We start from the raw sequence: 26550 nt of genomic DNA, 5'->3' as shown, positions 1-26550 counted from the left end.
AGTAAGAAACAGAATCTCTAGATGATGTTCTTCAATAAGCAGATGTATTTCGTGGGCATGTTTGGGGAGTGATCTGCAATTCAGCAGAGCCATATTTATAGTCGTCTGAGGGTTGTTCTCGTTTATCGAGGGGGTAAAGTTAAAGGGACAGTGGGGGCAGTTAGTACAGTGAGAATCTGGTCTCAATAAGTGTGAACCTGAGTGTATAAGAGGCTGGTTGAGATGATGTAGGTGGTCTCTGGAGTATGTAAGCCTTGAATTCTCGCCAGTGCCTTGCTCCTGGCTCGGTCTGGCGCGGACGGGCGCAGACGGGCTTACCTCTGGCGCACCTCCGGAGCGCCACCGGCGCGCCCGCTGCGCTCGTCCGCTGCGCTGCCGGAAGAGGCACATGATATATAATTACGGATGTAGGAGGAAGAAGGCGTGGCCTCACTGCACGCCGGAATGGCGTCGGCGCTCGACTCCTCTGCACAGCCTGACCAGGTGAGCCTAATGCCCAGGATCAAAGTGCCAGGAGGGGGGGGAATGTGAGGATAAGCACAGAAAATACGTGACTCTCAAAGTTTTGTTTTTAAAAAGTTTCACAACACACACTTTCCCGGCTTTCCGCCTCAGGAAAACTCGCAACCATCAACCGGCGCTTGTGGTCGGTACCTTAAGTATGTTAGGTGGTGGGCGTGGCCTAAACAGGGGCGTCGCCTCCAGAAAGGGGCGTGGCCTCACTGCACGCCGGAATGGCGTCGGCGCTCGACTCCTCTGCACAGCCTGACCAGGTGAGCCTAATGCCCAGGATCAAAGTGCCAGGAGGGGGGGGAATGTGAGGATAAGCACAGAAAATACGTGACTCTCAAAGTTTTTTTTAAAAAAGTTTCACAACACACACTTTCCCGGCTTTCCGCCTCAGGAAAACTCGCAACCATCAAGGAAAACTCGCAACCATCAATATTGGAACTAATTCATGTGTCATTCCTACATTTGCAATTGTTACAACATTGCTTGATCGAAGAGTTTTGGTAAGCATTTTGCTGAGTTTATCCTTCTGTTATTTTGAAAGCTAGAGTTATTCTACAGGAGAGTTTTCCTTCTTTGAAGTTTGTTTTGGTGGATAACCTTCTTGAGACGTATTCTAGCACACATGCATGCTTATGTGAGATGCGAGGGTGCCATTGTACATGAAACTGTATTTTTTCAATGAATGGTGGAATGCATGGGTGAAAAACGTGGGGAGGAAGAAAGGAAGGGAGGGAGAAGAAGAGGGGGTAACATTTAAAGAGATGGATAGAAGGAGGAGGAAGGAAGGAAAGAAGGGAGAGGAGGTGGCAGGACGAAAGCAGAATGGAGGAAGCACAAAGGGACGATTGAAGAGAGGATTGAGGAAAAGAAGCACTTTATCTAGTGCAGTTATAGAGCATTTATTTTTGTTTTAAGCATCTGTAGGTGTACTTTGCAGCTAGAGTCATTACAGAGGGGGAGAGCAGGACTGAGATGTGTAGAAGTACATTAAAACTATACATAAATCCCTGTTGTCGTTTCGTGGCAGTGCTTTGATTTTGTTTCAGTTCTGTATTGTTTTGTTTTTAGGATTTATACTGTGCACAAATTAGACCATTCATAATGTCAAACACAGTGAGAAAGAACACTTGGCTCGGGTGAAATCTTACACATACAGCTGGGCAGTGGCGGCTCCACCATGGGGGCGTCGCCCCACTTCTTTCTCGCAGTGCCAGAGGGCAGAAACATAAAATGGTAAAACTACCATATTATGTTTCTGCTTCTCGCATTGCGAGAAAGCAGAAGTGCCTGGTTGTGGGAGGGCGGTTGGACGGAGTGGCTTGCCCACTGTTGTGGGTACTGACTGTTTGGTCGGCCCCAGGGCCGAACAAAGCTGTCATGCGCACTCCCCCTTTTTCTCTATGTAGGCTGCTGCATGCAGCCTACATAGAGAAAATGGCCCTGGCTGGGGCGCTCTCCCCTGCGCCTCACCAATCACAACGCTGCCAGCGTTGTGATTGGCTTAGGGGACCAGGAGGAGGGAGGCTGCCTACAACGCGTCAGGATATATATATATATCACATCCAAAGCGGTTCACTTTTCCCGGGTTCCAGGCGCTTCATGAGAGGTGCGTAACCAACGCGGTTGAACCAAACCGCAATTAATGCACACAACACTCCCCTGTGGAAGTAAAAGGTCGCACTCCAGCAACTTTCTTCAAATCTTCATTTATTTTGAAATCATCTTCTCTTAGCAGCCAATGCAGATTTACCATTAACCAACACGTTTCGGTATCATCGTATACCTTGATCACGGTCGTTTGGTCACATGATTTTTGACGTTTAAAAAGACTGCCTGTAAAGGAAACACTATGACATCATTTCCTGTTCACTTACAGGACTACCCCATTGATATATATATATATATACATACACACACACACACACACACACATATATATATATATATATATATATATATATATATATATATATATATGTATATAATCTCTCCCCATCCCCCGCGCATGCGAACCCACCCGCCCGTGACTGCTCGCCCCATGTGGTCTTCCACTCTTAGAATCCACAGAGGTGTGTGGCGTAGTAGAGGTTGTGTGTAAGAGGTTCTAAGGGTTCTATGGGAGACTGTTCTAGAAGTTTAGAAGTGGAAGGTAGCGGTTTTAGGACTGTCACCAGAGTCACAACAGCGTTATGTCTATTTCATCTTTACGCCGAGGGTACCTGGAATAAATAATCTGTTGTCAGTCTTCATTAAGTGGTGATTTCTATGTGCTTTCAAGCGCTGTATATCTAAGGTAGGAGCGGGGAGGGCGCGGCTCAGAAAAACAGAGTAACGGCTCATGTGCAGTGGGTTCAAACCCCACCTGTAACAGAGTTCACTGACTGATTAACTCAGAATCTACATTCCACAGGCGGGCTTGGCAGCAATGCAAGATGTTTGACCAAAAGATCAGTATTTTTGATAGTTGCGCCATGGCAGCCATCTGCCCCAAGCTGACACAAGGTGACTGGATGCGGACTTGTCTCGCCCTTACCACTCGCGGAAAGGTGCTGTGATAGGAAGGGTGTCGCTGTCACCACTGTGCCCATTAGTCTTTCGACCTCACTGAGTGATGCATCAAATTGTCTAGCATTGCTCATACCCAGAGCCTGGTTCCTCCACACCTTGCTCTTTCTTGAAATCTTGATGCCACCCGGGGGTGCAGTAAGCTGAGGCCCACACCAATGTGCCATGCAATACCCACCTCACCCTACCCCGTGGTGTAGCGACGTGTTTGGTATTGCTATTACCACCGAAGGCCCTACTGCAACACCAACAGCCACCCGAGGTGCTGGTGCAGCTGTTATTCTAGTGGCAGTGCCGCACCCTAGCCTTCGCCCAGAGGTGGATTAACATGTTTGTCAATTTAGGCATGCGCTGAGTACTGTAGTAACCTACGCTTTCTGTGTCCAATTTGTGAGCAAAGGCAGGCACTAGACATTCTATACAAGAAGGTATGCGCTGAGCAAAATTGTACCTTGTCTGTTACTGGGGCACTTGATGGACCTGAACTTGTACTTGACATTCTACGTATTTGGGCATGCACCAGAATCAATAACCCAAAACCGTAGTATGCTTTCTGAACTTAGATAGGTGCTGTGGGTTACCGCGACCATGGACATGCACTGGGACTCTAACAACAAGCAGATTTTAATCCAATCATTCGTCCTGGACTCTATTAACCTAGACGTAAAGCGCGTGCTCAATTATTCTGAACACCCATTGGCATTCTGTCAGTATAGAAACTGTACATGCAAGGGGCACTCTACAATCGCAGGTTTTCACGGGGCCGTGGACGAACGTAGACATGCACTGGGTCCTTTGGAACCCAGCCATTCTGACTGTCACTGCCCGTCAATATGACGCAGTTCCTGTCACAGCTTGCCGCTTATTTTGTTAGCGTCTCATAACTCCTGAGCCCGAGAGAGATACAGAGGTGGAGAGGAGAGACAGGTAAGGACCAGTGATGGGAGAGAGAATGGAGGGGGGGAGGCACAGGTAGCAGCTGGGAGGATAAGGCTGTTCTGCTCCAGCAGGAGCCAGTGAGGGATGTTTACACCTGAGTGAGTATTGTTGCCACTGGCTGTCTGCGATAATGCCGCATGCATCCATGTATGGAACATTTTAATTTTAAAATGGAAATATGTGTGTCCTTGTCTTTTTAACGCTGTTTCTGTCTGGAACCACTTGCATATTCCTTCGTTGTTATCGTTTTGACATGATGCTCTTTCTGAGCTGAGGATCTCACCATGGTCCTTCTTCACGGGCCTTGAATGTGGACGAGGGGATCCTAGTTTGGACCGAAGTGTTTTACTGCTGAGCTAGTGTTTTTTTACTCTGTTGTAATGGTGGGCAGCCTGGAAAGGTGGGCCTGTCTGGAATCACTTGTGAACTGGTGTGCCAGAGAGTAGCGCCATGCACAGAAAAAGCGCAGAGGATTGGTAGACATTTGAGGTATGGTTTTTGGGGTAAGGTGCAGAATCGGTTTATGGCTCAGCAAAGTCAGAATATAGCTGCTATAGAACCTGAGCACATAACCTGCTTGACAAGAAGCAACCTTATAATTACCCTTCTTTCCTTGTAATAAGAGTGTTAAAGTGGTTTATACAAAAATGTGATGAACTGTAACACGTTTTTGCTTATATGAATTGTGATTATGTAATAATTATGAAAGTGTGTCTTTTTGTAACTGATAATTTAGTTTTAATACTGATTAGTGTGGGAATGTTGAGCAATTGATTGCTTTTGTGATTGCAAAAAGAGGAGAAAATGGTACCAGGCACAGATATGGAAAAAAGGATCAGTTGTGAGGTATAGTTAGGCACAGAGGTAATGGGATACAGGAAGGCGGTATAAATCAATAAATGTGTGTAAGTAGGGATACATGTAATAGCTGGGATGTGCCATAGACCCCTTCTGAAAACCAAAATGCTGAGTCTCTCTAGCAGTGATGCAGTATTGTGCTGCAGAGTGAGTGACATCATGTTCGAGCTGCCTGTTTCAGTTGGTTTGGTCAAAGACACGTACTGTTTGCAGTGCTGTGCCTGCTGTCTGGCTCTGTTGCCTTGTCATCAGACCTCAAAGTGGTTGACACCTTCCTGCTTTCTCAAATTTGCTTGAAAATGCACCATTTGCCCACTCTTTTTTCCAAATTTTCTCGCGGGGAACCCCCCCGAACTCCCCGTAGGTGCTTCAGGCTCGCTCGCCACAGTGAAGTACCACAATTGTTTAAGTCTCACCACTTTCAAATGCCACCAGCCACCCCTGCAGCTGGGGTTTAAAGTGCTTTCTTAAAGGAAGCATGTTGTGTATGTCTCTGTTTTTAGGCCGTGTGTCTTCTTTGTCTCTTTTTAAAAGACAGCATGTCCCAAATGTCAGTGTGTACCTCTCAGGCAGATTTCCAATGGAAAAGGTTTGAAAGCACACAGAAGCATCACAATATTGTGAGGGGCTTTTTTGCAAAAGGAAAACGATTGCAGTTTTGATCTGGAAAGAATTCTGTAGTAAGAGCACCTGGCATCATTCATTGACCTAAGACTGCTCCATGGCCTTCAAAACCGGTTCCTTGTGATGCCGTATTTCAGTTGTGTGCTGGAACCCTGCATGCCATTACCGCGGATGCCGGTTCAATGCGGTTTTAACCACTCAAGTTCTACCCATGTAAATGCCTTTACCACACATGCCTTTACAATGAAATATGTGTTGTTAAGGCATGTATGACTGTGGTAAAAAAGCTACTCTTGTGGTTTGACACCCTATGATGACCTTAAACTACCACCATTTTAACTGACTTGAGTGTGTTATTTTGCCCTAGCCTTAATGTAGGATGGTCCTGCATATGCCTGCTTCTCTTCTTTCTTGTAATCTTGCTGTCTTTCAGTGGGAGCTGTCACATAGTAGAATAGTCTTGCCAGGAATAGAAGGTGTGGTATCTGGATTTGAAAGTGTGAGAGGGAGAGAGAGGTGTGGAATGTACTCTTTGGTTTCGAAGTGTTGTGAGCAGTGGTGCACATATGTGCATTGTGTTGCACATTTGTGAGAATTATGAGTTCTTACTATTGGCTTTGACATGGCTTCTGCGCACATAGCAGTGCTTGCAAGTTATTTGGGTTATGAGAATGATGAATTCTTACTATTGGCTTTGACATGACCTCATGTCATTTTGTTTTCAGACTTTGCCTTGCTTATGAGTTCTGACTATTGGCTCTGACATGGCTTCATGTCATCTTGTTCTCTGCCTTTGACTTTTGGCTGTGACATGGCCTCATGTCTGACTTTGCCTTATTTCTGCGTGCACAGCAGTGCTTGCAAGTTTTTTGGGTTATTCACATTCAAGGTCTTTCTGTTTTTCTAGCGATTGCTTTTGTTTAATGTACTCTGGAAGGCCTTGTAGTAGCTTCATCAAGATAGAGGCTGGAAGATGTAAGAATGCAGTAAGGGACGTGAAAGATCCTTACTGCCATGAGGGTGTTTGCTTGGAACTTGGCCAGTTCTGGTAAAATTCCTCTGGTGCTGGCAGGAGGTCTTTCGCGAATCTTCTAGTGTGTTTAAAGCTGAGGGTTGCAGACTGAGAAACTTGGAGTTTGGAATCCGAGCGAGGGCGGAAGCGTCTATCTTGGAGTGTGGACCCTGGTTGCTGAGCTCTGAACCAGAAGTGGCCTAAGATGCAGATGCAGTGTTTGCACCAGGTGATGTATTAAGTTTTGGTTATTGCCATTGTGATGTTTAGCCAGTGGCTTTGATCATTTGAGGTATTTTCTTTGTGGTGTGGGAGGTGCACATCCAGAGTAATCCTCTGCTACCTTTATATATATATATATATCTTTCTGATCTCCTGCAGGACGTCCAGTGTGTCTTATCTTATATCAGTTGCTGCTTGTTTATTAATCAGTATTATTCGTGCATTTAGATTATAGTTTGCAACATATATTTGAATCTTGTGCATTTGGCATCTGAGAGAGCCTTTGTTTAGAGAGCATTGTGTAATAAACCCCAAGCCTTATTCTAAAATTCCCTGCATTTTGTTAAATAAAACCCCTTTTCAAAAGGTGCTGTTTGTTTTGTGTTGAAGTCTTTGCTGTGCCAGGGGTGGTAAGCAGTGGTACATTTGCCTCCCAGGTTGGAGTGGAGGGTTTGGGTGTGTCCTTTTTGTGAAAAGCAGATTCTTTACAATGACAAAGACATATACGTGGTTAAAACTTAACTCTTTTCCACGACACCTGCCACCCACCCTCAGCCCTAAAATGCCATCAGGGCAAAAATCCAGCCCCACTTACCTCACCGTGTCCTTTCCCGATCCTTCCTCTTCCTGGGCCCACCCATTCCGGACCGTGCATATGCCTTAACCATATGCATGGTTAAGGCATATGTGTGGTTAAGGCAAGCCTTGGTAGCGCTTGTGTTGATCGGGCATGCATGGCTTAGGCCGCAGTGTTCAAACCGTTTCCTTTTATTTCAGATGTTGATTTATAACTTGCTGTTGTGTCAATTAGGATATCAAAACATTTTTTTGCATGTGACATGGTTTGATCGCTTAAAATTTGTCTCAGGCTTATTAGTTTTTAACCAGAAATAGAATGAAATGCATGATTTAAGGCAAAGTTTGAGGTTTGCAGGGCATTGTGGGTACAAACACCTAGTGGGATCCATTCAAGGCACCCCACCCTTGAAACCCCTGGTTGTCTAGTTTTCAAACATGCTTGTGGTTGGCAGGTTTCCATGGGTGGTGGCTGAGCACCGCCCCAAATCTCGCAACTACCCCTATTGGTAATTTCTCCACATATCGCTATAGGTCCTTTTGTGGCAAGGGTCTTAGTCACTCACACAAGTGATGTACCATTTTCTTCGGGAGACTTTGGGGAATGCTGTATAGTAGGAAGTTTGTGACTCAATGCAGATTACAGAAGTTTTCCTCACAGAAATGTGAGGAAAATGTGTGTGAGGTGTGCAGGACATTGTGGGTAAGAAAATTATATGGAATTCAAGAGTTCAAGAGTTGCACAGCACCATGGACTTCCATTTTCTGAACTGTCTAGCCCTGATTGCACACATGCCGCCATGAAGGTGCTGTTGGGGTCGGGTCCGGTAGCAGCTGTCAGACACTGCAGGCGTGAAAGCTCTACCAAAAGAAAGCCATGATTGTGTGCGGCAGCCAAAGTGTGGTCAGGTCCATGATTGCCCAACATCCCGCGGCGGCCAACCCTGTCCAGCGGCAGGAGCCAGACCTGCCTACAGTCACTTGTCAGTTAACACTATCGCACTCTGTAGCAATTGGGCTCAGACCCGTCCTCCTCTGAAGTTAGGGATATCGTTGCGCTGTCAGGTGTACTTGTAACTTATTGTTACATTGTAGCACACCACTCTCTGTGCAGCTGGGCTGAACTATAGCTGAGCCAGAGAGCCACTGCAGCTTGTATGGTGCTTTATTATAGCAGTGCTCCTAGCTTGACAGCTGAGGCGTTATAATGCGTAACTTGGCATTTCAGTGCGGTGATGCTGATCACCACACTGAAATGCGTTAGTCTAACGCCTAATGCTTGGTACTTGGCCGGGTTGGTGTCACCAGTAATTATACTACAGTGTGTCTTTGAAGTTGGGGGTGGTTCAAAGGGTCTCCTCTAAATTTCAGTCCTCTCTGCCATGCGGTCATGGAATGCAGACCCTAATTCTTAGTGGGGCCATGACCTGGCTCCAGAGGCCAAGTGTCAAAACCTCTTCCTCCAGTCTCTTTTTCTACGACCGCAAGTGGCAGAGATCTGTCGTTCCTGTAGCATGCCAAGTGTTTTATAGCTGTCCCTGGGGAATGCCCATATGTACTCACCCATCCCCCAATATGGACTGGAGCCAAGCACAAAGGTACACAACAAAAAGTTTGAGCAGAGAAACGCCCACGTTTTAGTAGTGGCATTTCTAATCAAATCATGACAAAGCCACCTTTACCACTGGAAAGGGGTCGTCACTACAAGTGCAGTGATAGGAAACGTGCTACAGCTGCCCCACTGCAATCCACTGTTTCAGCCCAAAGTACCAATCTGCAGTGGCAGTCTGGACACAAATTCAGAGAAACCATCTGTGCCAGTTCTGGACATGAATTTAGCAATACCAGCGATGCCACACGCACACCAGTCTGCAATGGGAGCTAGTCACGTATTCAGATGCATCATCGGTACAAAGCGCACTCGAGCTTGCAGTGGCAGGCTGGATACATGTCCAGTAACACTAGTGGGATAACACACACACCAGTCTGCAATGGCCACGCATGTGGAAAACACCATTGATACCAATGCACACCCATGCGCACAATGGGGAACTGCACAAATGTTTGGGACACCATTAGTGCCACGGCTTACCTAAGCCTGCATTGGCGGGCTTGACACTCATGCAGTGACACCATTGGTGCAAGTGCGCAACTCAGCCTGCAATGGCAGGCCGGACACATAATCAGGGACACCATTGGTGCAAATGCGCCTCCTCCAGCCTGCAAAGGCCGGCTAGACACATGTGCCAGTGCGCACACTGGCCTGCACTGGCAGGCTGGGCACTGGGTTACCACCATCCTAGATGCGAGTGTGCACACACACCGACCTGCACTGGCAGGCCTGACTTATGTTTAGAAACTGCGGCTAAGCACCTCTTCCTAGCGCGTGTAGGAAGGGCGCTGGCATTTTCACGCTGCCTTGACAGTGGGAAAGTGCACCAGGCCCTATATCCATAATAAGGACATCAGCCACACCCAGGAGATGTTCTCCATGGGTAGAGCCGACCCCCTTGGTAGAGAAAACCAACATGGGTGTTCGTCTCTACCCGGGCAGTGCACATGCAGATGAGCCTACACGGACCCTCATCTACCTTGATGTGGTGGTAGGGAACAGCCTCCTCAAGGATGGCCACGGAGTGAGCCAGGCCAACCTGGGCATGAGACATTTTTTATAGGCTGTTCGGGGGGGGGGGCACAACCGGTGCTGTATCCCCCCCATTAACCTGTGTCGCCCCCGCACTGGGTATGTGGTGTACTCTTTCACCTGCCACTTACAGGTCCGACACCTAAACCACTTAAGTAAACACCCTGTCCTGGCACGTGTAGGAAGGCTGCACACACTTTCCCACTGCAGCACAGGGGAAAGTGCACAGAGACATAAGTTCATGAAAAGAGAGTGGGCAAAAACCAGGAGGACAAAAAGCAAAAGGTTTTGGGGAAATCCCCCTAAGAAGGGCCGCAACCACAAATAGAGGCAAGTTATAAACAAAACCAATTTTTTTTTACATTTCCCACTTGAATTTTGGCCAGAAATACAGTGAGATCTTCCTGAAACTGGCTTCCTTGTCAAAACTGTTTACTGTAAAAACTCTGTAGAATTATTATATTTTGTTATGTAAAGCACTGGTTAGTGATGGAAGCCAAGGTGTTGCACTGCTTCAGCTGATGATGCTGATCATAAGTACATTAGACTAAATTAGGGTCTATCTTATAACTGTGTAGTTCTTGCAAAAGAAATTAAGTTGACCTTAATGTAATGTGTGTGTCCTTTTCATTTTACTGAATGGAACCAATAACCACTTTTCCAGTGTTCCATATAGGTAACATATCTTGCATTACATTCTTGTTTTTAGTTTGAATTTGTTTTTGTAAAAATAAATAAGAACATGCAATAAAAAAGTAACATCAAGTAACAAGAAGGTCAAAAATATGCCTTTGTGGATCCTGTGTCAGCCTCAAATCTGATGCTTGTGACATCTTTCAGCATTACAGGTACAAACAGAGCACATAATAGGTGGATAGGTGTGGCTCACTGGTTAGAGGTGGCAGATCCGTAAGCAGAGAATCGGCCAGGGACCAGGGTTTAATTCCCGACGCGGCAGGGTCGTGGACCAGGGTCAAAACGGACTCGATAATTCTCGCCTCGGTACCTACTCTAACCAGGAACACACTCGGCAACTCTGGGCATTAAGCTTGCCTCATCTCTACAACGGCCCCCCACAGACTCCGGGGATGCCTGGTTTCACCTTGGAGATACCCAGAAAGGGACCATCTCACAGGGATAGCCAGGACGGGTTCCCCAGCGGTCTATAGCGCCGGGACACTTCCGAGTAGCTGTGCGCTGTATAAATGAAAATAACATAACATAGGTGGAGTTTATTCCCAGGGAAAAAAACAGGCAGATTCGGTCAGGACAGTTAGTAGGCTTTGAGTGCAGCTCTATGAAGGGCCAGCGGGCTCGAGGGGCTTAGCATTCCATAGCAAGGAATCTACACTCCCTCTTATCAATTATAATGAAGACTCACGGTTTTATAGTATTTCTTTTTTAACATTTCTGGCTGTATTTATCCATATTTAGTTTTTGGCCATCTTATCAGTATTTAGTCATGTTTGTTTTGTAATCTGTGAATAATTGAAGTTGTAAAATGGTATATTTCCACATGTATTTAACTGTCTAAAGAGCGCTCATACTTTGAAGGCCTGTAGTGTTTTAGCAAATTAAGCAGCCAGATCTAATATCTAATACACCTGCAGGTAAATATTAGCAGAGGCAATGTGTAAAGTATTGGCACAGCACTCTCACACAATAAATTCACTTACGGAAGGTCACTCAAAAGAAGCCCAATTTCCTGTATTTTTCCGTTTTTAATAATAAATGCATACAGGAAACATGTTTTTCTCTCTGTATTTATCTGTAAAAATAAGTAAAAACTGAAAAGTGGTAGCCTTCATTCTAATATGTTATGTACGCACAGAATCTTCAGCTGCTGAATAATATGTTTACTTGGGTATAACTGATATACAATCTCTGCAACATTGCACAAATGTAATTAGGGATCACTGTGTCGTACTTTTCCCTCTTTAGACCTTTTTTACACATGAAACTGGTCATTCTGCTTTGGACAATAAATGTCTCTAATGCCCAATCATTGGACGCATGTTGTGTAATTGCCACATATAAACTCTACATGCCCCACACGAAGTGAGAGCCGCAGTTCCACCTCCGCTGAATACATTTTGTTTTATACTCACCACAGAGGACGGCTAGTAGGGCCCATAGCAGCAAGAGCTTATTGTCACCCATTGCTGAAAAAGAAGAAACGCGGGGGTTAGGAAAGACAATATACAAGTCAGAAACATGTTGGAGAGCGGAATACATGGATCTTAGGACTAAGAAGTGCAGGCTTCCTCTGGAGCTCAGGTGTGAGGACTGCATGTTTCTTAGTAGGATAGGGGGTGGCTGAGAATCATTGATCTCAGACTTGAGAATTGCAGGCTGCCTCAGGAGATCAGTTGTGAGGACTGCATGGTTCCTAGGAGGAGAGAGGGGAAACTGGGAATCATGGATCTCAGGCCTGAGAAGTGCAGGCTGCCTCAGGAGATCAGTTGTGAGGACTGCATGGTTCCTAGGAGGAGAGAGGGGAAACTGGGAATCATGGATCTCAGGCCTGAGAAGTTCAGGCTGCCTCAGAAGATCAGTTGTGAGGACTGCATGGTTCCTAGGAGGAGAGAGGGGGGACTGAGAATCATGGATCTCAGGCTTGAGAAATGCAGGCTACATCAGGAGCTAAGGTGTGATGACTGCATTGTTCCTTAGAGCCAGAGAACCGAATAACAGGCCGGATGGTCATGATGGACCTCATATTTGGAGAGCACAGGTGAAAAGAGAAACACAGGCTAGTTAGTGGCAAAGACCACACCATACCCTTAGATGCACAAGGGGCATGAGATTACATTTGTGAATGCAGCAAAGGATCTCTGGTGTGAGCACAGTTTGTGGTAAACATGGGTGATTGTAGGATATTGGTAAGAAAGCACAGGGAATGTGATCATTACATGCATTTTCAGCTTGTATGAATTACTAACTAAGCATTCCATGGGGAAATGAGCCAGTAGGTCAGCATTGGCTGCTTGTCAACGCTTTTTTTGTTTTTTCATGGTTTTTGTAAATCGTTATTGTTGGGGAAGTTGCAGGGCCCTCGCCAGTATGCTAATATGAAAAGGATGACTGATGTCAAACATACTTTTGGTCTCAAAAGATAGTCACTGCTGTAGTAATCCCTGAAGGGAACTGCTTTGTGCGTGGATGTGTCTTTGTGAAATAGGAGAAGGCAAATCCCTCAATGTGACGTTAGCTGCCAATGGCTGACGTGGGCTGACTCACTGCCCTATGTTGGATGGTGTAGTGGGTTTTAGAAAAATATGAAAGACACAACAACAGACCAATAAAAGTAGAGGGTTGACAGAAAGCCTCTTTAAATAACTATATTATAGTTATGCATATATATTTTTTGTAAAATCAAAAGATCTTGGCTAACGCCAGACCAAAGTAGTCGGTGAACAGGTTAATATGCACTCTGGCTAAGCTCCCTCAACATCTTACTAGAGGGACTCTCCAGAAGAAAATTAATATGCCTTACTTCAAGCAAGGGGCTACAAAGATGAAGCCGCTTTATCAGCAACAGTTAGAAGGGTGCAAGATCCAAGACAGACAATAAGAGGTACAAGCTAATAATCACCAACTAGTGAATGTAAAAGAGGAAGCAGAGACCAACAAAAAGGCTACAAATCAATCAATCAGTCAGTCATAAAACTTTATTTGATTAAAGTAAATCATAAAAGCAACACGGATCTTTTCAGACAGCCTTTCAACAATTGAAAGAGCTAAACAAGGGTATATTGCAAACAGAGCAAGAATGCAGTGCTTTACAATTGCTTTATGGCAAAAACACACACTACCCTTAACACTTCCTAATACTGATTGCCCCCCCCCCCCGATAAAATTAAAACAGCTAGACAAATTTCATAAGTTCCCAATGACTATAAAATACTAAAACCATTCTTAAGAGAGCTAGGGCTATACGGTCTCAGAAGCGGTCCTCACAGACTGATAAAGGGGACAAAAGAATAAAAAATGTATAGTGGATTGTTTTAAAAAATATATCACAAAGACAAGGGGGGACCTATAGCCATCCGCCTTGGATAGAAAATGCTACCAAAAAATGCACTGTGCCAAGCCCAGACCCAGTTAAGTAAAATCTATGCTAGGGTTTTGGAATCATTGTCAGATAACATTGAGTTGCTGGTAAAAATAAATCCTCCATCGGATTCATAGGCATACAGTGCGGGCGGGGTATGATTCAGCGGCCACTTGCCAGTGTCCTTTCCATATAAGCCGCCCTAATTTCTACTCTATCAATCAAAAAAAGTCCAAAAGCATATAAAACCAGTATGTTTGGTTGAAAAATGCCCCAAGCATTTACAAATCAGTAGAAATGTAAAGGAAAGATTCATTCAGCATCAAAAATAGTCTTTTATGAAAGGTGTCATCGAGGGAGAGCCTCGTCGCACCAAGAACGTTTACATATGCCACTGCAGCTGGTAAAAAAATCTGTATACTCCCACTACATCACGAGCTCTACATTGAGAGCCCCTACATCACGGACACTAAATGCCTTGGGAATCACTACATTGCATGTACGTTTCCCTATCTTTACATTGAGAGTCACTGCATCGCACAGCACATTGCACGGCTGATAAGTAATAGGTGTCACTATTTTAAAACCATGTAAGTTTTAAGCCCTATGCATCATATAGATATCTCCGTACCTTATGTTATAATACTTTAAGTTTATATCATTTACGTAACTATAATATACATGGACATATTCATGGTTGTATGTGTGTATATCTCTTTGTATGTAAATATATAAATATATATTTTTGTAAAGGATCTATATTTGTAACAAGTAACTGTCCGATGTGGTCATTGGTGGATTCTGGTGACATCATAAACCAGGAGGCCGAAGGCAGAAAGCGCAGAGATAGGAGGAGAGGACCATATTAAACGTTACTCATTATGTATATGTATATTACATGTATATTTTGGGGGTAGTTCAATTGAAAGTGCTGTCTTCTTCAAAGTGCAGTTAGCAATTGGTGCTGTTTGTGATTAGAAAGTGTAGGTTTGTTTTCCGTTTAGGGAATAAATTGCAACAAAGCTATCGAGAATACGCTGGATTCCCATGGGCTACTTTTAAAGTCGCCCATGGGAATTTAGAGTATGCTCGACAGCTTTGTTGCCTTCTGTAAATCCCAGAGGGGGGGAGATCAATACGTTGAAGTCCAAATACATGGTCTTCAATCCTGCCAACAAGTCTCGCTCTAATCCATCTTTGAACAGCACCTTACTGGGAAGAGTGTCGGTTTTCGACTACTTAGGTGTCACCCTGACAGAACACTTGGAATGGGGGCCGCAGATGACCAAGGCAAGCCTTAAGCTAGCTCAGACAGTGGGAGGACTTGTGAAATTATACAGAACCTCCTCATTCAATCCAGCTGGGCCAATAGGTCTAATCTATAAAACTCAAGAAAGGGGTGCTACATTGTATGTGGCAGAATCGTGGGGGCACTGCTCTACTACCAGTTTGAACAAGGTAGACAACAACTTTATGAGGCAGTTGTAAGGTCTTCCCCCCAGTACTCCCCTCACCCCCTTGCATCTGGATTTGGCTATTAGGCCCATTAGCGAAGAGACCGCCCTCAGACCTGTAACCTTCTGGCGGAGGCTATGGGTCACCCCGGAATTGGCCACCTATCAATCCAAGCTTAAAGAGCTACTGAGTATCATGGGTTCCAGAAAAATACCCTGGCTTTTACATATAAAGGATCTTTGTAACAAACTTGGTAAAGCAGATTTATGGAGATCTCGCGAGGAATCATGCCCTCTAACTTCAAGGTTGGAACTGGTGAGATCCTTTAGAAGGTACAAACTTGCAGACATCCAGGAAAGTTTGTCTTGCAGCCGTCTGACAGCCGAATTCCTACAAATCAAAGATGAGTACAGCATGGAAGCTTTCCTGAATGACATCCAACCAGTTCTGGCAAGGAAACTGTATGTGCAGTTTAGAGTAGGGACTTACCCGCTCCATTCCTTTTCAAATAAATGGTCCAAAACCCAATCTGGTGGATGCCCTGCCTGTAACTACAAGGAAGAGACAAAGCTACATGTCTTCTTCTTCTGCCCCGCTTACACACTACCTCGCTGGCTTATTCAACTATGCAGGAACCTAGGCTTAATACTTTGTGCCGTGGCACACAGAGTCCTAAAGTATGACACTCATGCCCCATTGTTTTTGCTGTATCTCCCTTTTTAATCTCAATAAGGCATGTACGGTGGACCTTTCTAAACCTGTAACCCTGATTTTAGTAATTCATATTCATTCCATTCCTTTTATCCTGGTATTACTCCCTTAATTTTAATTGTTCAATTGGTAATGTTTTTTTTTAAACTATGCCTTTTTAACTCATGATTGTATTGTATTTTATCATCTGATCAGGACTAGGTCCCAGAAAAACTTAAAATGCACTTTACCATGGCCAATAGGATTTTAATTGTACAGTTCTTTTTTATTGACACTTGAATTAACTGCATAGCTATGTACAATTTTATGACTCAATTGTGAATACTCTTTGTGATTTTTATGACTATGTACTTTTATGGTCCTTATGACCGAAATAAAGTTATCGAATGGAATGGAATACATTTCTGATAAAACAATGCCCAAAGGTGAAAGTTTGTGGCTTTATGTGATTCTGTGGCTGCGGCATTTACCACATAATTTTTGATTTACCACATTTGCCACATAATTTGACATACAATTTCTTAAAAACAGATTTCAAGTCATGTCAAGAATTCTTTATTTCGGCCGATATGACCATAAAAGCACAAGTGAAAAATATGTCACAATTCATACATATAAATTCCAAAGGTAAAGTGCCAGTGCAATATAATATCAAAGAATTCCAATTAAAAGTTATAAAATGTAATAAATGCATTTAAATAGACATTAGTGGCGTTTAAGGTTTAAAAAGGGTGAGGATGATACCAATATAAAATCACAGAAAGGTGATGGAGTGATCAAATTGAGCAGACCCTGATTTAAAAATAGCTCGGCGCGCACACCACATGGAGAATAGGTATCGGGAGACAGAATACACAATGTGCATACTAGTGTCATATTTTAAAATCCTGTACAGTGATTTGTTGCAAGGTTTCTGCATATCTGTACTAGCCATCGACGTCTAGCCTTCTTGTATGCCGGACACAAAAACAGTACATGTTGGACTGTCCCCGAAATGTGGTTGCAGGCCGGACAACCCTGAGTTAGAGTGTCCCCCCCCCCCCCCCCCCCCCCAGTTATTTGTAAAGGCGCGAAACGGCAATGCTCCGTGCCTGAATTGTAGATACAGCTTTTTCACAAGGGGAGGCTGGATAACATCAAGAACAGGTTCTAGGGTATACTGCTCTTTAATCTCTAGGAAGGATGCAGTCATTGTACCAGTCGCGGGGTTCCTCTTAAGCTGATTAATTTTATATTCCCTAAAAATCTTTGACAGGGCCTTCCTGGATATTAACATGCTGTTTCCTTCAGCGTTGGCCCATAGGCCGCCCATCCCCATAGTTTCTAAGGAGTTTTTAATGTACGCCAGCCATGGGATTTTGCTAGCTCCTTGTAGGCTCAGCACTTCCTTTAGCTCTGCTCTGAAAGCTTTGAATTCTGGGGTACTCCATAAGCGTCGCCAATGTAGTAGGGTTCCAAGGGCGGCTTCCTCCGCAATTGGACCAACTCCAAGATCCATTTGAAGTGGTGTAGGTGGAGTACTTATTGGGAGGCCTAAGAGTTGCCTGGCAAAGGAATTCTCATTCTTAGATAGGGTGTCGGTTGGCCGAAGGCCCCAGATTTCTGCTCCCTACCCTTGTTTGAGCTTTGTAAATTTCCATCACTAGCCCAACTGTTTTATGGGTACACTTCCTGAGCGTTTTGGCCAACCCCCCTGTTGTCCGTGCCAGCTTAAGGCTGGCCTTCTTTATTTGTGTGCTCCACTCCATCTTCTCAGTAAGTGTTAACCCTAAATATTCAAAAATGGTCACTTTCTCCGGTGGTTTCCCGTCTAGCTGGGGGTTTGGTTGTGTTGTATTTCTTATATTGAAAGCCATGTATTTAGTTTTTTGTGTGTTTATCTCTAAACCCCTGCTTTTACAAAATGAATGGAAAATATCTAAAGCCCTCTGTATTCCCATAGGGGACTTAGATAGTAAGAGGGTATCATCGGCGAACATCAAGGCAGGATCCTTGAGGTTCGTCAGCGAACATCAAGGCAGGATCCTTGAGGTTCGCCAGCCTAGGGGCATCTATAACCCTCCCAGAGGTCAGGGTTTCCACTAAACTGATAATAAATAAGGAAAAAAGGGTCGGGCCAGCAAGCACCCTTGTCGTACTCCTCTTTCTATGGAAATGGGGACAGTGAGCTCACCATTCTTCCCGTGCCTGATTTGGGCAAAATTACATTCATGGAGCCGTTTCATCTGGTGGCAGAGGAAGGGAGGGGCCCCCATTTCTAGTAGAATGGACCACAGTTTGTCCCTGGGGACCAGGTCAAATGAAGATTTTAGGTTGACGATGATCAAATGCAGATTCCACAAAAATGTTGTTTCTAGTTCAAATGGATGAAAATAACACTGCCAGAAACTGTGGCACTTAATTTGCATTCTTTGCCGCATCATTTGTTCCTCTATGCCACATAATCCTAGCAGTGGTGAAGCTCTCCACAGCAGTTATTTATATGTGTGCGCGCATATATATATATATATATATATATAGAGAGAGAGAGAGAGAAAGAGAGAGAGAGAGAGAGAGAGAGAGAGAGAAAAAAAACCCAATGAATACATAGCAGGTAACTGTGTAATATTTTCATATATTGCCACTGGGGGATTAATAAATGTTACCAAAAGAATCACTGAAATGTCACCGAAGGCCTAGATCTTTTTTATTTTAGTGTCACCTAAATTCCATGATGGCAGTATAGGACCAAATTACAAATGTTACTTAATCAGACTTCTACCCTTTGACATCCTGGAATGACAACCTCCTGTATTAGGATTTTTTTCCTTTCGACTCGTCCTCAGTAGGTATCTGATATGACTTTAAAGCATCCACATCCTGACAGTCAGTGAGTCATTCTCTAAAATGCATACTACCAGGGGCCATATTACCGGAGTGGACCAGTGGCGCAACGGGCGTTTGCGCCCGCTTTGATTGCCCCAGGGCACTTTGGTATTACAGAAAGGGCTACAGACGCTTTTGGGTCCCCTTCTGTAATACCAATAGCGCTGTCACACATAAGCACTATTGTCAGAGGGCATTCCTCATTGTTATGGGGTGTGGCCCCATACAAATGAGGGAATCCCTTGCCTTAGCGCCTGCACCATATTACAAACGCGGGCGCAGAGCCCCCTGATAACAGCCCTCTGGAGGGGGTAAAGGAGCTCCTATGCTTCCCCCAGACATCCCCTTGCAGGTGGGTGCAGTCACTCAATCACCAAAACCCATGAAAAAAGCAAATAATTTAGGGAACCACTACCTCAAGCATGCCAGGTCTAACAATAGTCCTCTCTAGACCTCAGCCTTATATTAACTACTTTGAGTCTTACAATGAGATGACTGTAAACCCAGGGCAAATGGTCCCTTTCAATCCACTAGACTAGAGGGGCCTTTATAGACCTTGGTGGATAGTACATCAGGAGTTTACCCTACCCTAGAAGAGGACGGCCTGCCCTATTTGGAATAGCCGTCTCCTTTCGGGGATGCCAGGACTGTGAGGGGAGCCTCCACTCTGGTGTCTCCCTTCACAGCAATGAAGGTCAAGGGGGGCCATGATTGAAGCACCCACTACTGAACGTTTTTGTTTAAAGAAAAACTTTTAAAGCAGTAGTTTGATTTGTTTCGCTCTACGGGGACCATTTTGCATTTCCCTGACCTTGTTTGTCGAGCATCACATGGTAGACACAGGTAGTGAAAATGTATGATGTTCGCCCTACCTTAAGTTGGGCAGGTAAACAGTCTATGTGCATATGACACATAAACAAAAGGGATCCACCCATGGGTATAAGAGATCTCCCGATTACTCAATATGCATCCCACGGTCGTGGAGAATACACATTAGTTGTTTAAATACCCCTCACACACCAAAAGGGCCCTTGGTGTCATGCTTCATCATAGGGGTCTTCCTGCCCCTCTACGGGACAGGGCGTGCTGCGACCTACGACTACGTGGGAGCACTGTTGTTAGTGAGACAGCTATGTGTGATGCGATGGTGTGAGAGGAAGGGTCAGGAGTGAATTAAGGAGTGAGTTAAAAAATACCTGGCTCTCTGGACTTGAAAGATTTATTCTGCCATTCGAGCTGGTATTAGTAAAAGGTGGGGGGAGGAGGGTGTATGCCTCAATGAGCTATGCCTCCTAGTGTTGTCGACATGTTTCGAAGCTTCCCCGTGGATATCGTTAAGAGACCAGTACTCTGCACTTTTTTTTCAGATCACCGTACTCACACGACGGATTCAACTACCTCCTACGTAACTAATATGCCTTTATCTCATGTTTATTCCCTTTAGGTTAATAGGATTATGTAAGACCTATTAAGGCATTACGACTTCTTGGAGGCTATTTACTTCCACTTTTTCATTTAATTTCTTACAATTTTTGTTTTAACACAACACAGTTAGTGGCAGGAAGGGATCCTTAAGGTCCTGACGAAGAAGCACGGGGAAGCTTCGAAACATGTCGACAACACTAGGAGGCATAGCTCATTGAGGCATACACCCTCCTCCCCCCACCTTTTACTAATACCAGCTCGAACGGCAGAATAAATCTTTCAAGTCCAGAGAGCCAGGTATTTTTTAACTCACTCCTTAATTCACTCCAGACCCTTCCTCTCACACCCTCGCATCACACATAGCTGTCTCACTAACAACAGTGCTCCCACGTAGTCGTAGGTCGCAGCACGCCCTGTCCCGTAGAGGGGCAGGAAGACCCCTATGATGAAGCATGACACCAAGGGCCCTTTTGGTGTGTGAGGGGTATTTAAACAACTAATGTGTATTCTCCACGACCGTGGGATGCATATTGAGTAATCGGGAGATCTCTTATACCCATGGGTGGATCCCTTTTGTTTATGTATAATTGACCGGGAGGAAGTATCCACCTCCACCACTCGCTGAGTGGTACCTCTCTACTCCTTTCCTTGTTTTCCTTTTTATGTGTATATGACTTCTGGGTGCAGTTGTGTTCCCCTTCATGTAAATAAGTGAACTCCCTTTATGGATGCAGCTGATGATCATTTAATATCTCATGCCTGTTTGTTTTCATATTTTTAACATACATTGAAGATTATCCCAGTGGGGTTCATCTTCCACACACCTATTTATGTTTGATTAAAAGTGTACTACATATCCATTTTTGATTACTCCTGGATATTATTCTTGTCTCCAGAGCATTATTTTCTATTCATTGACTGTAGGGACCTTTGTTCCTGAAAATGAAATTAATCCAAAGCAGCACGGAGCAATGCTTTGCATTACTTAGCGTCAAAGGGGCGTTACATGGGTTCAAAGAAGTTCCCATGCATCCACCCATGCTTTTTGATGCAACACCCTATCTACTAACAATGGGAGATCGGGTTTTGCATCAAGAATTAATGCCACTTGAAAGCAGGTGTTATTAGAAGAAATGTTTTGATATCTCATTTCTTTTCTGAATTTGCATGTGTTCTGCACTTTACAGCACATATACAACATAGGAAAAGTGTTAAAACGTATCTAGGCATAGAATTTTGTTCCGGAAGGGAGCCTTTCCAGTGCAAAACATATGCTAGACTCACACAAACACCCTTGCACTATGGCACAAAGGTGTTTTCTTGGCACAGGGTTGCCTGGTTGCTTGCCAGCACTCTAGAAAGGGGAGGCGCGTGCCTTATTTCTGTAGATATGTCGCTTTTGCTCTCTCGTGGTCACACAATGCAGCGAAGCACATATGGCTGGCTGCCTGTGACGGTCGGTCGTAAATCTCGCCCCTACCTCGTAACACCTTTTCGTGACACCGCCATCAGCAGAGAGCATTCCTGTCGTGCTCACGCAGGGGAAAGGTGCTGTTTGCTTTGCCAGTGCTGAAATATGAGCATTGCTTTACTTGTCAAGATTGTGGTATCTTGGCGGAGCTGCGTGCCAAACAACATTTCCTGCTGCTTCAGGGCGCGGTGCTCAGGGTTATGCCAAGGTCCCCAGAGGGCAGTGGGGCGTGTCCGGGTCAGGGAAGAGGGAGCGCGCAGCGCCTCTTCTGAGCCTGAAGGGAAGGTGCGCGTTCCCGCGCTCCAGCACAGGGGCGGGGCTGCTTGTCAGGATAGAGGTGCTTTGGCAGAGCTGAAGTTGTTTTCGCGGAGATGCTGAGCGTAAGACTGAGGTATAATAGCAGTGCCTCCATCGTTTTCGAAGAGAAGCTCGTTGGAACATGGTTGAGGTGCACTCAGAAGGAAAAGATTCAACTGACTTAGCCTTGCAGGATCCTGAATAATCTTAGAGGATCATGCGAGTAGCGCCGAGGTGCATTGTTTGCGCTTTAGACGCCTTGTGGGCAGCGGGACCGCAGCAGGAGTGCGATTTTTGGGAGTGAGGTACATTAGCGGAGCTGTGGTAGTTTTACATGTAATTGGGTGGGTGTTGTATATAGTTGTGAGGTACGGCGGGGGGCGTTGGCTCTCAATAGTGCAGCTGGTGCCCTGGCGCCAGAGCTGAAGGGTCTTCGGGGCCCACAGCATTACAGTGATGACTATTTTAATACAAACTCAGAGGGCACAGGGACCCATTTTCTTAGCTTGCCTGGGGCCCATGATCCATTTGGTACACTTCTGTGAGGTACATTTGAGAAGATGTGTTACTCTTTCATAGTATTCCGGGTCCTGAGGCAGGTGTGAGGTGCATTGGCAGAGCTGTGGTAGCTTTCCATGTAATGAAACGGCAGTAGAGGGGTTGCAGGGCAGGCTTTGAATTCAGGCGCTTTCCAAGTAAGTTAATAGCAACAGAGGGCGCGGCAGGACAGGAATGCGGATCACTGACAGAGCAAGGATGTTTTAAACATTGAAACGTAAAGTATGCCAGATAGGGTAGGCATTCTCAGCCCACGGATTAGTAAATCCCTTCAAAAATGTCAGGCTATCCTCAGCAAAAATGCAGAAGTCAACTTCACACCTTAGGATATTTCAGTGGAGATTGTCTGCCAGCCTTAAAACAGATTGTAAACATCAAGAACCTTGTGACAACGTGAGCACTGTAAGTGCTAATTTAAGACAGGTCTCTGCCACAGGTTTGGGTTGACTAGTTTCTTTAATTGTGGAAGAGCTAGAGAAGCGCTAATTTACCCCGTAGAAGAGCTAGAGAAGCGCAGTTTTACCACTGTAAACAAGCTGGAGAAGCGCTATTTTGCCACCATGGAAGTGCTAGAGAAGCGCTATTTTCCACCATGGAAGTGCTAGAGAAGCGCTATTTTCCACCATGGAAGAGCTAGAAAAGCGCTATTTTGCCACCATGGAAGAGCTAGAGAACTGCGATTTTACCACCGAAGTAGAGCTAGAGAAGCGCTGTTACCACCATAGAGTTAGAGAAGCGCTTTGTTACCACTATAGAGAGTGGGTAATGGTTGCTTTTCACATATAATTAAAAGTAATGTGCCACTTCTGGCTGACATGTGTTCACATATATGAAGTAAGCAACAGAGCATAACAAAATAACATTCACAAACTAACAAAGCAACACAAGTAAATCATAACAGGGACAATAGCAATGAAACCTTCAAAACAGAATGCATCACAAATGCCACTGTGCAATACATCACATTGCAATAATGCAGCACTAAGACACAATGGCACAAAAATGAACAGAACTCTTCACCACCACGAGATGCCACACAACCTATATGCACAAACATTTTTGTCTCACACTGCTACCTCCAGAAAGCGCTTTCATTGTACTGTGCTCTGAGGTGTTTGCCTCAAGCGGTGCCTGATTTACACCATGGACATGACAGAGTGCCAGTCACAATGTTTAGTTATCTGGCCCAAGAGCTCTTATTGTGTGTACGTGGCAGCTTACATTGCTGCTAAAATCACACGCCTCATTCTTCTACCTCACTGCATCTGATGTGTCCGTCTTGCAAAGAAGGAACCTGTGTGGTGCTGAACTCCCTAGTCCTTTCCCACCTTGGCAGCAACAATGTCCCAGAGACCCACCTGCTTTCCCTTGGGAGCAGTAATTAATTTGTAAAAAAAAAAAAAAAAAGAAGAAAAAGGTAAATGCCAGGACGCTTCACAAGAAGCCAGTGCAGCTTGCGCCATCCGTTGCCCCTGCCAGCTCTCCCAGCATTAACACAGCTACAAATATCACGCTTGTGTGTGATCATTTGGACTATTCCATGCCCCCCATTGCTCAAAGTACCCTGGATGGCTGGTACTATTAGGCAGTAATGTATTTTGAATGATGAAACACTGGTCGATATGCTCACCTGAAAAATAACACCGCCAAATGCCAGTGTACAGAAGCACCGGCAAACACCAGCACAACTTAAGCACTGCTGGCGAACCTACTATATGGGGTTGCAACCCTCATCCAAGACCTCTTTGTGGTCCACATTAGAACCCCTCACACTCAACGCCTGGTCCCAGTGGTGGTCGCTGCAGCATCCGCAGGTCAGCCAATGAGGGCGTCTGGCCAATAGCTCAGGGGGGAGCTATGAATCAAGCAGCATCCTTCCTGGCACACTGGGGACCAAGAGATGCAAGATAAAGAGGGCAAGGTGCCAGGTGGGCTCGGTACACCCCAAGAATCAGACTCCCGCCCCGGTGGAGACTGGAGCTGAAGGCCCTGCTCTTCCAGAAGCATTCCACCGAAGTGTCTGTCTCTCTCCTCCACTCTACCGCCTTCCGCTCCCTGATTCCACGTCCTGCTCCCTCATCTGCCCCCGAGAGCTCCTCCCCGCCCTTGCAGGTTGCTGTTGCACCCCCTTATTGATCAGCACTCCCTGATCCAATACATACAAACATATTTCACTATACATTCATGTGGTCATTTCCCAGGAGTTACTGTGTGTTTTCCAATTACTATCGCTTTGTTACACTTGCACTCATCTCTATCTTACTTTTATCGCCTTTTGAAAGTTTAATGAAAGTTGTTATATGGAAAAATAAAATGATGTCACTGCCAAGGGTTCACAAATGCCACCAAACGGTGCAGTAACCTTCATTGCTCCCTCGTTGCCTTAATGCAATGACATATTGCTCTTTACTTTTGAACTCGTGTTGATTTGACCGGTTCCTGAGCGTGAGTTCCGGCTACCCACCGTCATCTCCGTGATCTTGTGCAACACATATCATCATGTGGCCGTAAAATATGTGTGCCTAGCAAGCCCCAATTAAATGTTCGTTGCAGCTTCACTAGACATGATGGATTCATCTGTGGAAGCAGGGGTCGCCCCCTCCCTGCCTGGCAGGAAAATTAAGCAAGGAATGGCAATTCTTGTGTAGCATTCTTTAAAATCTTTTTTTTTTTAAATATCCTAGCAAGCCATTAATGTCTAAGTTTTCATATTACTTTACAGAGTACCTCTACGAAAATCGTCTACTAAATTCTACTTGAATGGGTGTTTTTGTCCAGCGCGCGCTACAAATCGAAATAAAGCGATCGACCATTTCATTCAAATGCAATTCAGGCTCATATGAGATGTTAGCGCTGTATTGTCACTCACCTGCAAGGCTGCCCGGGCTGAGGCGCAGAGACCAACCCACAGCCTTTTATAGATAGCGCTGTCAGACACCTCGGTTATGCAGTCTCAGCAGACGCCCACCTGGAAACAGGTGCAGCCAGATTTACCAGTGTACACACACCCGTCCCAGGCACACACCCACCGGGCACCGGGCAGGAAGCCGCGGGGCAATCACCCTGCATACCTCACATAATCCATGGGCGTCTGTGGGACTCAGAGCCCCGCGCTTTCCTTCGGGGCCCCGTGGCTGTCAGTGGCTCTTGAGATCAGGGAAGGAGGCGCTCGAGGAAGGAAGAAGACCCCAGACCTGAGCAGACAAGGGGCCTGGGAGAGCCTGCACTTCAGTGAGGGACACAGAAGAAGCTTCAGTGCAGGAATAGTGCTCTCAGGAGAGCAGGTGTTCGAGGAGAGAGGCGCTATGAGAACAGGGGAGACTGAGGACACAAACAGGCAAGGGGGCAGCGAGTGCGTGCACTCAAGTGAGGGAGGCAGAAGGAGCTTTAGGGGAGAAGCACTCAGAAGAGTGCACTCACGAAAGGATGCGCTTTAGGAAGGAGGCTGGGCCGAGGGCATAAGCTGACATGACACCAGCGAGTGCCGGACTCTAGTGACAGGGGCTTCAGTGCACGGGAGAGACACTCAAAGAAGAGTGCACTCAGGGGAAGAGACACTCAGCGAAGGATGTGCTTTGAGGAGGAGGCTGGGCCGAGGACATAAGCTGACATGACACCAGCGAGTGCCTAGAGTCTAGACTCTAGTGGCAGGGGCTTCAGTGCACGGTAGAGACACTCAGAGAAGAGTGCACTCAGGGGAAGAGACACTCGGCGAAGGATGTGCTTTGGGGAGTAGGCTGGGCCGAGGACATAAGCTGACA

At 45.5% G+C, this 26550-nt stretch overlaps 1 protein-coding gene across 1 annotated transcript in view; it reads right to left on the bottom strand.

Annotated features, from left to right (window-relative positions):
- Positions 1-25755, bottom strand: part of LOC146809155 (IgGFc-binding protein-like) — a 108094-nt gene extending 82339 nt beyond the window's left edge. The window contains exons 1-2 of the mRNA XM_085615955.1: positions 25659-25755; positions 12062-12115 (exon numbers count right to left, since the gene is read on the bottom strand). Coding sequence (XP_085472081.1) covers positions 12062-12113 — 52 coding nt within the window. The 5' untranslated portion in view covers positions 12114-12115; positions 25659-25755. The remainder of the gene's footprint in view (positions 1-12061; positions 12116-25658) is intronic.
- Positions 25756-26550: the final 795 nt, after the last annotated feature.

Source organism: Triturus cristatus, chromosome 7, assembly GCF_964204655.1.
Source record: "Triturus cristatus chromosome 7, aTriCri1.1, whole genome shotgun sequence".
Taxonomy (NCBI): domain Eukaryota; kingdom Metazoa; phylum Chordata; class Amphibia; order Caudata; family Salamandridae; genus Triturus; species Triturus cristatus.
This window is presented reverse-complemented; position numbering and strand designations above follow the sequence as displayed.